The sequence below is a fragment of the Aplidium turbinatum genome, chromosome 1 (assembly GCF_918807975.1).
Source record: "Aplidium turbinatum chromosome 1, kaAplTurb1.1, whole genome shotgun sequence".
NCBI classification, from domain to species: Eukaryota; Metazoa; Chordata; class Ascidiacea; order Aplousobranchia; family Polyclinidae; genus Aplidium; species Aplidium turbinatum.
In genome coordinates, this window is record NC_137472.1 from 62,779,562 (window position 1) to 62,793,303 (window position 13,742).

General features: G+C 35.8%; 2 protein-coding genes across 7 annotated transcripts in view; one reads left to right on the plus strand and one right to left on the minus strand.

Annotated features, from left to right (window-relative positions):
- The window catches only part of LOC145774829 (uncharacterized), a 395,287-nt gene that overhangs the window by 62,706 nt on the left and 318,839 nt on the right, over positions 1-13,742 (minus strand). The window lies entirely within an intron of this gene.
- Positions 1,189-13,442, plus strand: LOC145777448 (uncharacterized). Its single transcript, XM_082588825.1, has 9 exons — positions 1,189-1,267; positions 1,574-1,720; positions 2,390-3,715; positions 4,254-4,358; positions 9,030-9,125; positions 9,755-9,823; positions 12,238-12,524; positions 12,758-12,940; positions 13,047-13,442. The coding sequence occupies exons 1-9, from the start codon at positions 1,189-1,191 to the stop codon at positions 13,104-13,106; spliced, it is 2,352 nt and encodes a 783-aa protein (XP_082444951.1). The 3' UTR covers positions 13,107-13,442.

Genomic DNA, 13,742 nt, shown 5'->3' on the forward strand with positions numbered 1-13,742 from the left:
AGTAGGCTGCTATAGATAGAAATGCCGACGGCCCTTCATAGGGCTATGGCCTGGTGAACTAAATCAATGTTTTTGATTCGAGTTCAAAACTTGAAATATCCCATTAAAACAATTTAATTAAACCAACTAATGTTTTAATTAAAACTTTTTATACGCTTCAAATTAAATATGTTATACAAACAGTGCAATAAATCATTTTCCACTTTATCATTGATTCTGGAGATAAAATATTTGACTGAAAATCTTGTGTTTCTCAACTTTTTATTGACTTTGATTATTAACAAAAATAAAACAATATTACTAAATACACAAACATTGCAAGTATAATAATATTGCAACGTTTTCCAACATTGCAATTACGTAATACAACTAGTCATTCTGTTTCTGGTTGTATTAAAAACCTGCTTGTTTTAAAAACAGCTTTCCCAACAAGAGCATTTCTTTTTTTCTGTTGTTTTCCCAGCCACGCCCTGCCCACGTGATCATTCGGCTATAAAACTCGAGATGTTGAGCGCTTTTGCACAGTCGACAAGTTGGTTGGCCTGCGTTCGAATTTAGCGTTGATCCACTGGAAACATCAAAGTATATCTTTCTGTATTTTTTCGATGATGAGAATAAGTTAGAGTTAGATTCATAACTAATACCAAAGTGACGAAGTCGGGTGCGCTGCTCATTCTGTGTCCACTGTGATGTCACGATCACAAAATTGGCTATCGCGTTTTATGGAGACTTTGAGAGCTGCATGTGGTGCTGCTACTAGCTCTTATTTATTTTAAGTCTTGGTTTAAACACAAATATTTTCTTTTATATTTGTTGAGTATCGTCATATTGATGTCGCAAAGTGTTGCCAAACGCTGCTTCATGATACTCCATGTCCTTAGCAGCGAGACATTTCAAAGAGCTTCATCTAGGAATTAAATAAGCATTAGTTATGAATCCCGCGTAGATAAGTTATACAAGGTGGTTTGTAAAACCCTGCAAAAATGGAGATTAATGAGCCGCGGTCGAAATTATTGTTCAAATCATGCTTTTGTGTTGGTTTGTTCAATATAAATTTATGTTATTTGATTTGTCTTGTTTACTTTGATAAGAAAGTGAGATGTTTATGATTCACAACTCTGTTTTGCAGCATCAACTACGTGTTAAGTTGAATTTGATTTGCTGAGTAACAGTTAACTAAAAAGAAAAATGTCTTTATCACAAAATCAAGAAGAAAACACAACATCTTCAACTGAAGAAACTGAACGACCATTGACAGGAAATTCCAGTAAGTTCATTTTGACAAATATGTTTAAAACATTGCTCAACTATCGTGATACGCTCGAAAGTCGCCGGTTCGACACCACCCAAAGACACGCTGCTGTGTCATAGGCAAAGCACTTATTAACGTGCATAAAGGTGGACACTGACTGGCTTCCTTGCATTTTCTACATGACCTGATTTCCGACCATCAAATTCTTACAGTAATATAGCGATATGAAGAGTGTGGCTTTGTTATACTAAAACATAAACCTGGTCCAAACGCTGTTACTTGTGTTCAAGGTTAAACTCAAGACACGATGTTTTCTTACAGAACAATCCCAGATCAACGTAATGAACGTTGACAACCGACAGTATCATGTCCATGATCAACAATTGGTCCAGGTTCACAACCAGCAAAACATAACCAACATTGTTTATCAGCCCGAACAAACAAATGTTCGATCTGGGGATCAGGAAGGTTTGTGAAATGTTCATGTTTATCCGTTGATGCTTTTATGTTGAACTGTCGCAGTTTGAGTGATTTTGTTGTGATTTAAAAAAAATCAGTTTTATTTAAACATGAAAAGAAAAAGTGGGGAGATGAAATATGACGTCATCATAACAATAACTGAAATTGCGTCACAATAATTTAATTATGATGTGCATCATTTTAAAAAACAGTGGTCCCCAACATTTATTAAAAAAACTTTGCTGTTGTAAACTGCTTGAAGATTGTGGGTCCAGCTGCAATTAAAATTTCATAGTTTTACGTTTTCTATGCCTTTCCTCTAACATTTCAGTTAAAGGTTCAGTTTTCAAAATATTTTTGCAAATGTTAGAGCTTTAAAAATGTTACAAATGTTACTTTACAAATGTTAGAGCTTTTGAGAGAGCGTTTGCTTTGCTGAGCCACAAATGCATATAGTCAAGTAACAGGAAAGGTTCAATATGTTTATGACACGTTCGTATTTAATGTCGCTTTGCTTTAAGTGATTGTCTTACTAATCAACTGATTGGATTAATCTTACAAATGCAATCTTAATTCATAGCAGAGAGTAACTAATAAAATTATATAAAAAACTATATTTTTATTTGTTGACTTAATCAAAAGTGGTAATTTAGTTTAACACGTGTTGTACTTATTCAGATCCAGCCAGAGCCTTCGATAAATTGAAGAAAACCACTGGAGAACTTTATGATCGCGAATTCGATGTGGATGTGGCGAGGTTCGATAATCCCACATCGAATTTGCCAGAAGTTCATCCAGAGCTTCTATCAATCGACTTCTACGAGGGAAGGTTCATTCCCAACGACAACCAGTATGATCCCAAAACCAGACAAATTCAATTTAAAGAATCCGATAAAAAAGTTTCGATTAATCAATTAATTTCACGTATTAAGTCACAAAGCTTCATATCAATCGTCGGTTACCCTGGGGCAGGAAAGACAACGTTATCAAAGCGCCTGGCAAGGCGTCTAGACCAAATTAGAGACTTTCTCGTTCTGAGGATACCTTTCATGAACATGAGCGATTGCGATGGCGAGAAACTAATCTTGAAAGAATTTTTACTTGAAGATGTAAAATATAATTTGGCAAAGGAAGAAAAAACTTTACTTTTTAGTTGGATGCAAAATCACACTCAAAATTGTTTTTTAATCTTTGACGGATTCGACCAGGTGAACTGGAATTTGATGGATAAAGTGAAAAGATCGAATTATGACACTTTACTCACCTGCCAGGAACTTGTGTCGAATCTATGTCAAGGAACTTTTTTACCTAATTGCCACATTGTATTCACCTCACGACCACACGCCATGCTGGAAATTCCAAAACAATGTCGACCAAAAAAAACGTATTTTGTTGGAGACTTAACGTCTGATAACATGAAAATCTTATTTGATGCTTTGATAAATGATGAACAAAGATCAAGTCAAATTTTTGACAAATTAACTGTAGAAACCCCTCATCTAGAATCCATGTGTCACAATCCTTTGATGCTACAATTATACTTAAGAGCTTCTATTGGTTCATCAGATGAAACTATAAATATTTCAACAATCACCACAATATTTCAAAGAGTGCTGGAAAACCTCAGAACATCTGAACACACAATTGCTTTAACAGATGAAATTGTCCTTAAACTGTCACAAATCGCGTACAATGCAACACATAATGGAACCGTAGTAATCACAACTGAAGATCTTCAAAAAAAGAATCTTTTAACTGAAGATGTGCAAGATATTGTGGTGGCATTATTTGCTTCAAATAAAAGTTGTGGCCTTTTCGAGGGTAACCAGCGATTGTATTTTTCACACCAAACCTTTCAGGAGTTTTTTAGCTCTTTATACATGGTCCATCAAATGCCGTTAGATAATTTCACATCATTTGTACAAACGAACCTACTGGTCGATCACTGGTCAGTCGTTGTTCAATTCTTATCCGGACTTCTGTTGGATTCATGCATGAATGAAAGTAATTTATAAACAATGGTTTTGCTATTGTATTGAAATCGAATGCAATCGTGATTGTCTATACTTGGACAATCTGTCTTCTATTAAGCCAGGCATTCTTAACCAGGGCTACACGCAGCCACGCACCACTAGCAAGTGTGAAACTTGTTCCCAGGGGATGCAGAAATGATGAATCGTTTTGATTGGGGCCATAATGTCGTAAGAAGCTATGTTTGTTACCGGGTTTCAGAAAACATTCTGAAATGTAGGCGACTGCTATTTTTTAACCAATTCTAAGAGGAGGTGGGAGAACTGGATGGTGATTTGAAGGTGGAACTAAATTGGCACAAGGATAAGAACCACTGTACTAACTTAAACTCTTTTAAACTAATCCAGTAAATTATTTTTTCTGTTTAAAATTGTGTAGAAGATACTGGAATGGAACAAAGACTATGTGCGGGTATACGCAATTGTATAAATATTATGATAAATTACAGAAGCTGCAACTTGTTAAATCAAATTGTATAGTTTCTTAAACTAATTATGAACATTTTCTGCAGATCTATCGAGTTTTGCAATAAATCAGTCTCCTTCAGATGCATCTAGGTCAGCACTGACGCAATCACCATTTCAATCACCACCCCTGTCTTCACAAAATGCTTCAAGTAGGAATATCTACTAGACCACTTCAAATTTATGTTTGAAATAACAAAGTGTTGATTTGTATCAAAGTAAAGTTTTCGGCCAACTGGTTAAACGTATAGTGGGCGCCAACCTTGGTTTCGCTGTTCAGTAGCGTAACCAGGAATTTAGGATGAGGGGTTTTGACGACCTATCGGCGGGAGTCTGGGGGGCTCCCCCAGAAAATTTTGAAAAATAACTTTGAATTTGGTGCATTCTGAGAGCATTTTCTACAAAAATGTGGGTATGAATATTCCTGTAAAATGGTGCTGTCCGGTGGCATAGCAAAAGGATAAGATCATGTTTTCTTCGGCATTTTTCGGAAACAAAGCTAAGTCTCTATGTTTTCTTTTTGCTAATTCCTGGCTGAGATGTTTATTGGTATTGGCAAAACTCGCTCTTTTAATGCAGTTTTGATTAAACTTAGGCAATTTTTTTTTAGACTGAAAGCATCATTCCCAAGCATAAAGAGACTGAAAGCATCATTCTCAATATCGTGACGTCACACGCGTGCCAAAGGGGGGTTGTAACCCCCAACCTCCCCCCCCCCCCCCTTGGCTATGCCACTGTCGTTGTTTATTTGTTTTTGTTGTTGGTTTAGCCACACAGCTGCATTGAACTATTTCGTCACCGTTGAGAAGGAATTTGACATAAACACTAATCGTTGATTGGTTGTGGAAATCTCATACTGAGAAAACTAATTTATTTTTTTTAATTTATTTTTTCTAGTTTGTTTAGGTTAATCCTGGAATTGTTGCATAACTGTCACTAGACACAGAGATTGAAACTGCTTCTTGTAAAAATTAGGTTGCCTAAGAATCATTCCAGCCACTCGGTGATGCTCAATGACCAGTTGTGTTGGAATTGTGACACTCAACTGAACAAATCGATACTTGAACCAGCGTTGCTTGTTCTTGTTGGTTCTTTAGGTGCAAAGTCGATGAACTCAATATAAGCCATTAAAGCACACACTGGACATTCGGGTGATAATAAGTAAACATGATAACAGCTCTGTTATAGATCGACATAAAATTCGTCGAGAAAGCAAAAAGGTCCGCAGAGAAGCACAAAGCTCCAATGATGCAGATTATGATTGCTCATGAGCTTGCAATAAAGAGCTTGCAACAAAGGCTGCTGTTCTGTCAGACACACCCACTCTGTCGCACACTTGAGCTACAGATGAGAGACTCTTATTTCTCCTTTGGTTGCTTTGACCGAAAATATTCTCAGAGTCAGCAAGCTCTTCTTCACAAGTTAATGCATCACTATCTTCACATGTTACCAATGTGTCTGTGTCACATTCAGACGATGATGAAGCCAGTTCAATCCTGCGTTCAACGTATTGATTTGGCTGTGCTGCTTGGCACTGTTTTCGTTTGTTTTTTCGCTGATTCATTTTTCAAACTCTGATCGCTTCACGGTGGTCAATACCAAAAATAATCATTTTTCTATTCGTGCGCTGGTCAATCAAGAAGTCTTGCTCTTTACAGGGCACTTTTGTAGAAGCAGAACATGTGCAAGATGTAAAATCCCAACATTTACAAGCAGCAATATGAAATAGCTTATTTTCTTGATTTTGAATATTTTGTAGTTTGTCTTGGTACAAAGGAGTGTCTGCTCTGAGTGGATAATTTTTCGAAATTTTCAGAAAAATGGAACTTTTCAGAAGCTGTGAGGAAGCTGAAGGAATAGTTCAAATGGCTCCAATTTTTTTCTTAGGTTAATTAAATATATCTAAACAATATTGTATCTACCCAAACTAAAATTATTTTTGCAAAATATTTTTTTAATTTTTTGGAAAAATTGCGTTTTTGACCCCATTTTTCGATTTTTGAGCCCCATGAGGAGGCTGAAGACAATTTTTTACAAATCCTAAATTTTGTCATGAGCGTTTTCTCACTCATTGGCACCATTTCCCCACTACCCCGAGAGAATTAAAAAAAAAAGTTCAAAAACGAGCCACCCTATTCTGCATTTCCAGTTACATCAGTTTGCTCAACGTGAGCCTCTCGGGGCAGACTTCAAAGGGGTGCAAAACTTTTTTTTTTTGCAGTTTTGTAACTTTTTAAGGTCTTTTTTTATTGAACAAAAATATTTGTGTATTTGGATCATTGTCGCACCAATTGCAGGCCTATAGTTTACAAAATAATAAATGAAAAAGTCGCTCTGATGCTTTGAAACCGCAGATTTGATGCGCTCATATGTAAATTTGTTGTCGCATTTGTAAGAGCTTTGAGATTGTTGCAAATCATTGCTAACTTACAATCAAGCATTGAACATTGACGCCAATGAGTTCACCAGTGACCTAAACAGCAATAACTACAAATTTAGCACACTTTTTTGAATCCTGAAACATGTTCTATTGGTTTTCAATGCAATAAATACTCTTAGACAATCTATGAAATGCTTCAATGTTTTGCAAACTTGCTTGCGGCTTGGGCTGAACGAAGCTTTTCAAAACTGAAACTCATCAAAACGATTGCAGGCTCCGCTCTGCAATAGTTTAAGATAGGGTTGGCCTAGTCAGCAAATCATTTAATTTACACTAAATGTCTACAGACGTTTAAGACAGACATTTAAGTTACAGACTACTAATGTCTACTGTCTAATGGTTGATCAATGCTGTCTGGATGATGGCTTACAGTAGCTACTATAAGGACAGCTGGACCAGCTTATTGTCCAAGTGGTTTCGCCTTCGGCTCTGGTGCTACTGTAGTTGATCTGAGGTTGATTCTACGTCGGGTCAAACAGAACACTTGAAAAACGGCACTAATTGTGTTTTTTCTTGCATATTGCAGTGAGAATAAATCGGGTAATAAAGTGATGACATTGTAAACCTGAAATAAAATTAAAAATGAACCCTGTCGCTAAAAGACCATAACTGTTGTAGAGCGACAATAAATAGAATCATAACATTAAAGGCCGCTGAGATAACAGGTCGGACCCGGTACCAAGCGTTATTCTAGACAGTTTCTAGAAAAGTAAGGCATCTTAAAAATGTTTTTTCTGAAGAAAAGATAAGGAGTTTTAAAAGGGAGGGGTTTTGACGGCCGGCGGGTGAAGCCCGTTGGCGTGTCCACCCAGAGGTGGGGGGGTCTGGGGGTCTCCCCCAAAAATTTTTGAAAAATTACTTTGAATTTGGTTTAGTCTGACAGCATTTTCATCAAAAATGTGGGTATGAATATTCCTGTAAAATAGTGCTGTCCGGTGGCATAGCAAAGAGATAAGATCATGTTTTCTTCGGCATTTTTCGGAAATCAAGCTAAGCCTCTATGTTTTCTTCTGATATTTGAATGTTTGGCATTGGCAAAACTCGCTCTTTTAATGCAGTTTCGTTTAAAATTAGGCAAACTTTGTTTTAGAGACATAAAGAGACTAAAAACATCATTCCCAATATCGTGACGTCACACGCGTGCCAAAGGAGGTTTTGAAATCCCAAAACCCCCCCTTGGCTACGCCACTGGGTGGCAGTATTCAGAACACACATTACCTTGTTTGTGGTACTTTACTAATGCAAGCTATAATTGCCAATAGCTTGTTTAAACATGTTTTTTAACTGATAGCTTAGCAACGATGTGCTTTATAAATGTTGAAATAGAAGTATTTCTTTCGTGTGTTGTAAGGGGTTAGACACTTTGTCGGCTGCATAGCCGAGTGGTGAGAGCTCTGGAACAGCAATCGAAAGAGCGCCGGTTCGACACCGCTCAAGAGCATGCGGTTGTGTCTCTGGCAGGACACTTATAGGCATGCCTGAAAGTGGACACGAAGATTGGCTTCCTTGCCTTCCCGTCCACTTAATCTAAATCTTCAACCACTGGGTGCAAGCCTGGATACGACAAACAAAAAAGACACTTTGTCATTGATGCTTCTTGCAGATCATTTGTGACATAATGCAAGAAATTTTATCACTGATATTTTTAACTGTCAGAAGTAAGTACAATTGCCAGAAAAGGTTTAGGTTAATGTTCCTTTCAAATACCCACCACCCTTGTTGACTATTGCTAGTAACTACCAACCCTGAACATAGAAATTTTTCCTTTAAAGTGGAGTTTTTCAGCACTGCTCAGTGTTCACAGAGTGAATAAATGCTTCATAATGCTTTTCCTGACAAGAATAAAGTTTTACCCATATTCCCGCAATGCAGGATAAAGATACAAAAAAAACATCAAAGATGAAAGCTTATTTTATTTGGGTACAAGAACAAATTTAATGAAACTAACAAAAATCTGATGTAGTAAGATGGTACTGCTAATTTGCATTCATCAAATGCTGGCATTTGCACAACAATCTAACCTCTTAGTGTAATTTATTAAGTTAAGAATCGATTTCGCTATAGTAATAGCATCTTCAGCTTATTCAAATAGTAGTTGTGCAAGATCAGAGTCCTCAAATGAATAATCTGTTGTATTATTGCAATGAGTTTACCTTAATTGCTACATATTGTGACATTTAATGTAAAAAAAAAACATTAAATAGGTAAAAAAAACAAATAAAAAACAAAAAAACGATAAAAAACAAAAAAAAACGAGCTTGTTTTACATCTCTACTTGGGACTATACCCACAGTTAATCTATTAAATGAAACATTCTTCTTTAACAATGTACACTAACCGAAATTGAGGCGCATATTGCAAACATGTTTGTATACTTTTATAGGTTCTTTAAGGTCAACAACCATCCAGTCACCTTTAGAAGAATCTGATGTTTCAACACTCCAACCACCTTCCCAGGAAACCCGATTATCTTCAGCTGGTAAAATATATTTTACTTTGTACGTTAAATTAGGACTTTGACAACGCTCTATAAAGTAATCTTAAACACAGGCTACTTTAATCTTACAGTTTGGACACCGCAAAGTTTATTTTTTTTTAGCAGGATTATTTGTTTAATTTAGCTGAGCTAAGAAATCAGAGTGTAGCAGAGCAACCACATCCTCACAATTTTTTGTGTCTTATGTTGTAGACATGTTGGCAACGCACAGATCTGTAAGCTACCGCTCGTCAACAGTGTACAGCAAATGGCAAACTAAATCATTTTAGTAGGCTAGAGAGATTATTTTTAGAGTTCTTAGTGTTTTTTTTTTTTGAAGGTGATGTGCTGCATTGTAATGTAAACAATAACTATAGTAGTAACAATAATATTTTTGTTTACCCACGCACCTTGGTGACAATTCTATAGACTTTGATTGCATAGAAATAAAGTGATTGTACAATGTACATATATCGACTATTTTCCCGCGTCTTTAATCTGGTTAGTGAAAAGCATCTAGTGGTTAGTAAAAGCATGAACTGTGGTAACGATAACGCGTAGGGCGTAGACTGTACGCCTGCAACGGTGACAATTGCAAGCCATAGTTGTTATGAAGGTGTGATTTCTTTCAGGTGAAAAATGGCAAAAACGGGAAATATTTATTTCAGAGCTGTATAAGAAAACTAAGGATGTTATTGCAAGTAAGTAAGTAGGGCCTAAATGTTTTTACCTTGTCAACACAATTTTTTTGCAAAGGATGTTTTATCAATTTTGATGTTGCTCATATTTAAGGGACTGAAATCCAATATTGCATTGGTTTTCTTTTTTAGCATTTTTGGCTTTTAAAAAGTGTTCTAATTTCAAGTTAAAAACGAACATGAAGTGAAAAATTGCCTAGTGAATAAAATCAGCCAGGTTAGAAAACAACGGCTCCAGCAGCAATTATTAGTTTAGATATAAGCAATTGTTCTCCATTTGGCTAAAATATTAGCCTATAATTAGAAATTTCAAACTCTGTTACAGCATTATTCGACAAAGTTTTATTATTAATTTAGGTGAAAGTAGCCTACTCTAAAAATGCGCATATTTAAGGCATTTTTTTCAAAATGTTGTGAGTAGGGCCACCAGAGACTCCCTGTGGATGCTCTACTTTCGGTGACTACTTTCGGTAGCCGGGCTAACTCGTATGTGAAAAACTCATTATTTACCCCATCTCTCCTGAAATTTTGAGCGACGTATATTTTTACGAATAGCAGCATTAAAAGCATTCAATAACCTGCATAACTACAACTTGTTGCCATTTTATTCAAGTAAAGTGATTTTGAACGTACGTGAAGGAAACTTTTTGTCAAATTGATTTTTAGCATTTTTAATGTTTCTTGAAAAGGTTGCTTTTTTTATAAATTTAAAATGGAATATTTATAAAAAAATTTTTTAGAAGTTATTTAATCTGAAGTAATTTTATCAGAAAATCTAAACAATCAATTTACCTGGCACAAACTGTTACCTAAATTTCTCGTTGATTATTATTTTTCCTGGGAAACACTACGCAAAAAAACTCCCGGACAAAGCTGCGGATGACAATTTGTGTTGGTTGTTAACAAAGTTGCCAACTTTCCAGTTTTTCTGTAAAATTTAATTTGCATTTTTGAAGTGTGTGCGCATTTAAAAAAAATACAGTTTGGTTGCATTTTTTGTTCAATATTTGATAAAACATATACTTTTTTTTTTAAATGGTTTAAATTTTTAAATTTTAATCTACTGTTTGTCGCTACAATTATGTTTTAAAAATGACATTTTCTTGGCAACGCTGCACATAAACTCCCGCGCAAATCAACAAACGACTGTCATTTTATTTTTAGTTGACACTTTCAGTGCCAAGGACATCCAGATCCGTCCATTGTGATCCATAATGACGTAACAATGCCCCATTTGGCACCTAATGTTGCCATTTTGTAGGCCCCCTTGCTTCTCCATAAATGCCCAAAGTTGGCCGGTTTTGTGGCGTATGTTTGAATTTTATTTATTATAGGCGCCAAACTTAAACACAACTAGTTTTTAATTTAGCTATAACGAGAAGTTTTTTGGACTTTGATTTCAGCAGGTTTTCACCAATCACCAAAATTGCCAGCGCTAGGTTTTTCCACCTAGATCTGTACGGTATTTTTTTACCACATCTGGGTTTAAAGTTGCTTTTTTTTCAAATTTGGGTAATGTAGGTTTTTCGGTTTGAAACTTTTTTTGATTCAAAAAGTTGCTGATACAGCTCAACATAAATTTTCAAAATTAGCACAAACATGATGGCTTTCTTGAGAACAGGTCATCAGCAGCATATTAGAACAGTGGGAAGCGCTGGTTTTGTAGTTTCAGTCTCAATGTAAGACTGAATACTTAATGTAATATTTCAAATAAAACATGCGAAATGTTTTAAAGTTTGTTTCTGTCCTTGTCGTCGAAGTGTGGAACAAAAAGCAGCAGCTTGGATTAAGTTTCAGAAAGAAATGATTGATTGGGAGATTTTCTTGATCAAGTCGTCAATTTGCTCCTAAGATTTATAGAAAAAAAAATCAAAGTTTATTTCAATTTGCAAAATTTGGTTAGTTTCATGCATTAAAAAAAGTTTAGTTTATAACTCCAAATCTAGCCTAAGACTGCCCAGCAGTGCCCATGTTATTTTTCAAATTATAACTTTGACTCAAATCTGAAAGTTTTGTTGAAAGACTGTGGCTATTTTTCCCATGCAGTGATGCCAGGTAGGTACTTCTGCTCAAAAACTTCAAAAACTTGATAACAAAACCTTGTAACTAGGAAAATTTTGAAGACTAGGACAGAATGGACAATTTTAATCTTTGTTTTAGCCACAATCTTATTTTCAATTCTGTCAAAACCTGCCACGGAACAATGCTTTTTGATCATAACCATGGCAATAGCCACTTTATTGTTAAAAAAAACTGTTTGTATTTTGTTTGGAAGATAAATAAATTAATATTTTATTCTTAAGTAAAAAACTTGCATTCAGTGTTTGATTACTTTATGGTTAAAACCAAACTGTGGTTTTAGATTTCAACTTGGTTAGCCGACCTAATATTGATTGATATTATTCCTGCATTATCAGATCACAATTGTGATCCATATTTGTTGAGTGGTGATCGCTCCTTCATCGCCATCAGCAGAATCCTGAGGGAAGGCAACGACGAGGATGTGATTGTGGCCGCAGGAAGTCATTTTGATGGCGGAAGGTTACGGATGTATGACTCCGACTCTCAGAATGACTTCCATGCGGTGACGTCATTCCTTAGATCGATGCCAGGGCGGATTGAAAAGCTTGATCTGTCCGGATGCGAAATAAATTCCAACCAATTCCGTCCATGGAAAGAAGCGATCAAATCGATGTCTGGCTCCGTAAGTAATGTTTAACTTTTATAGCCAACGTTTAATTACATTGATCCATGGTTGCATTAACATCAGTTGTTACGTTGATTCAACGTTACTTTACGTTGTTTTATCGTCCGACTCCAAATCAGTTTCCAATTCTTAATTTTAATTATTTAAAATTTGTAAAACTTTTACGATTAAACAAAACGGCACAAACAAAAACATTATTTAATTGTTGCATCATAATTATTTGTGTTTAGATTGTTGGAATGCATCTCCGATGGAACTTCTTATCTGTCAATGACGTCATCGATGTTATGAGCAAAGTTGAGGAGAAAATTGTGATGTGGGATTGCCTAGATGATGGTGATGGGGAGGAAAGAGTTGCAAACACGATGGAACGATCCATGTTGAAGGAAGCTCTGGATGAGTCGGACAATAAGGTGAGAATTACGTTGTATCAACGTTATCTAACATAACATGTAGAGTACATTACGTTGTATCAACGTTGTGGAAACTTTTTTATTTTATTCGCTTTGTCTTTTACAGAAGTTGAAGATCGAGGTTGGCATCCGTGACGTCATCACCCACAAGGATCGAGATGATTGAAAGATTTTGTTGTTTGTTTATTTGATTTTTTCATGTTAAATTAATGTTATCTGTTGTTTGTTTACTACATGACGACGACGAAGTATTAACGGTAGACGACGTTGTATCAACGTAAACTTCAACGTTGTGATAATGAAATTGTTGTCAGGAAAGGGTTTGGGTGGTCACCTCTCTTCAACGACATCTGGTGTTGCAAATGTTTATTTAAAAATGAAAAAAAAATTATTCGTATACAGTGTTGCCAGGTGAGTCAATTTTAAGGTGTTGCCACATTAGTTTTTCTTTTCAAATTTTGATAAAAAATTCAAGTCAGATTTCTGGAAGTAGTTGTCGAGATGAGCCTTGATTGCAGGTAACGTCAAATCAGTTTATTTGTTAACAGTGTCGTTAGATTCAATAATTTTAGAATCGTTTACATAAAAAGTATCATTTTTAAAAATCAGAGACATGCAAGATGTTTTTGCGATTGAACAAAAACGGTTCTTAACAAAAGAGATGGAATCATAATTTCTGTAACGAAACACAGAACGCAAAATTGTTTAACTGCACTTGCAAGCTCGAACCATCGATTGTCCGAAGGTCGCGTCTAAATCTGGTGCCTCTGAATGCCCATTGTCAGTGTTGCCAGTTTTGAGG

Bases quoted from the DNA above. Each gene is read 5' to 3' on its own strand.
- LOC145777448 (XM_082588825.1), top strand. From the start codon at position 1,189: ATGTCTTTATCACAAAATCAAGAAGAAAACACAACATCTTCAACTGAA. The intron at 1,721-2,389 runs GTTTGTGAAATG...GTACTTATTCAG, and splicing joins TCGATCTGGGGATCAGGAAG to ATCCAGCCAGAGCCTTCGAT. The intron at 3,716-4,253 runs GTAATTTATAAA...CATTTTCTGCAG, and splicing joins GGATTCATGCATGAATGAAA to ATCTATCGAGTTTTGCAATA.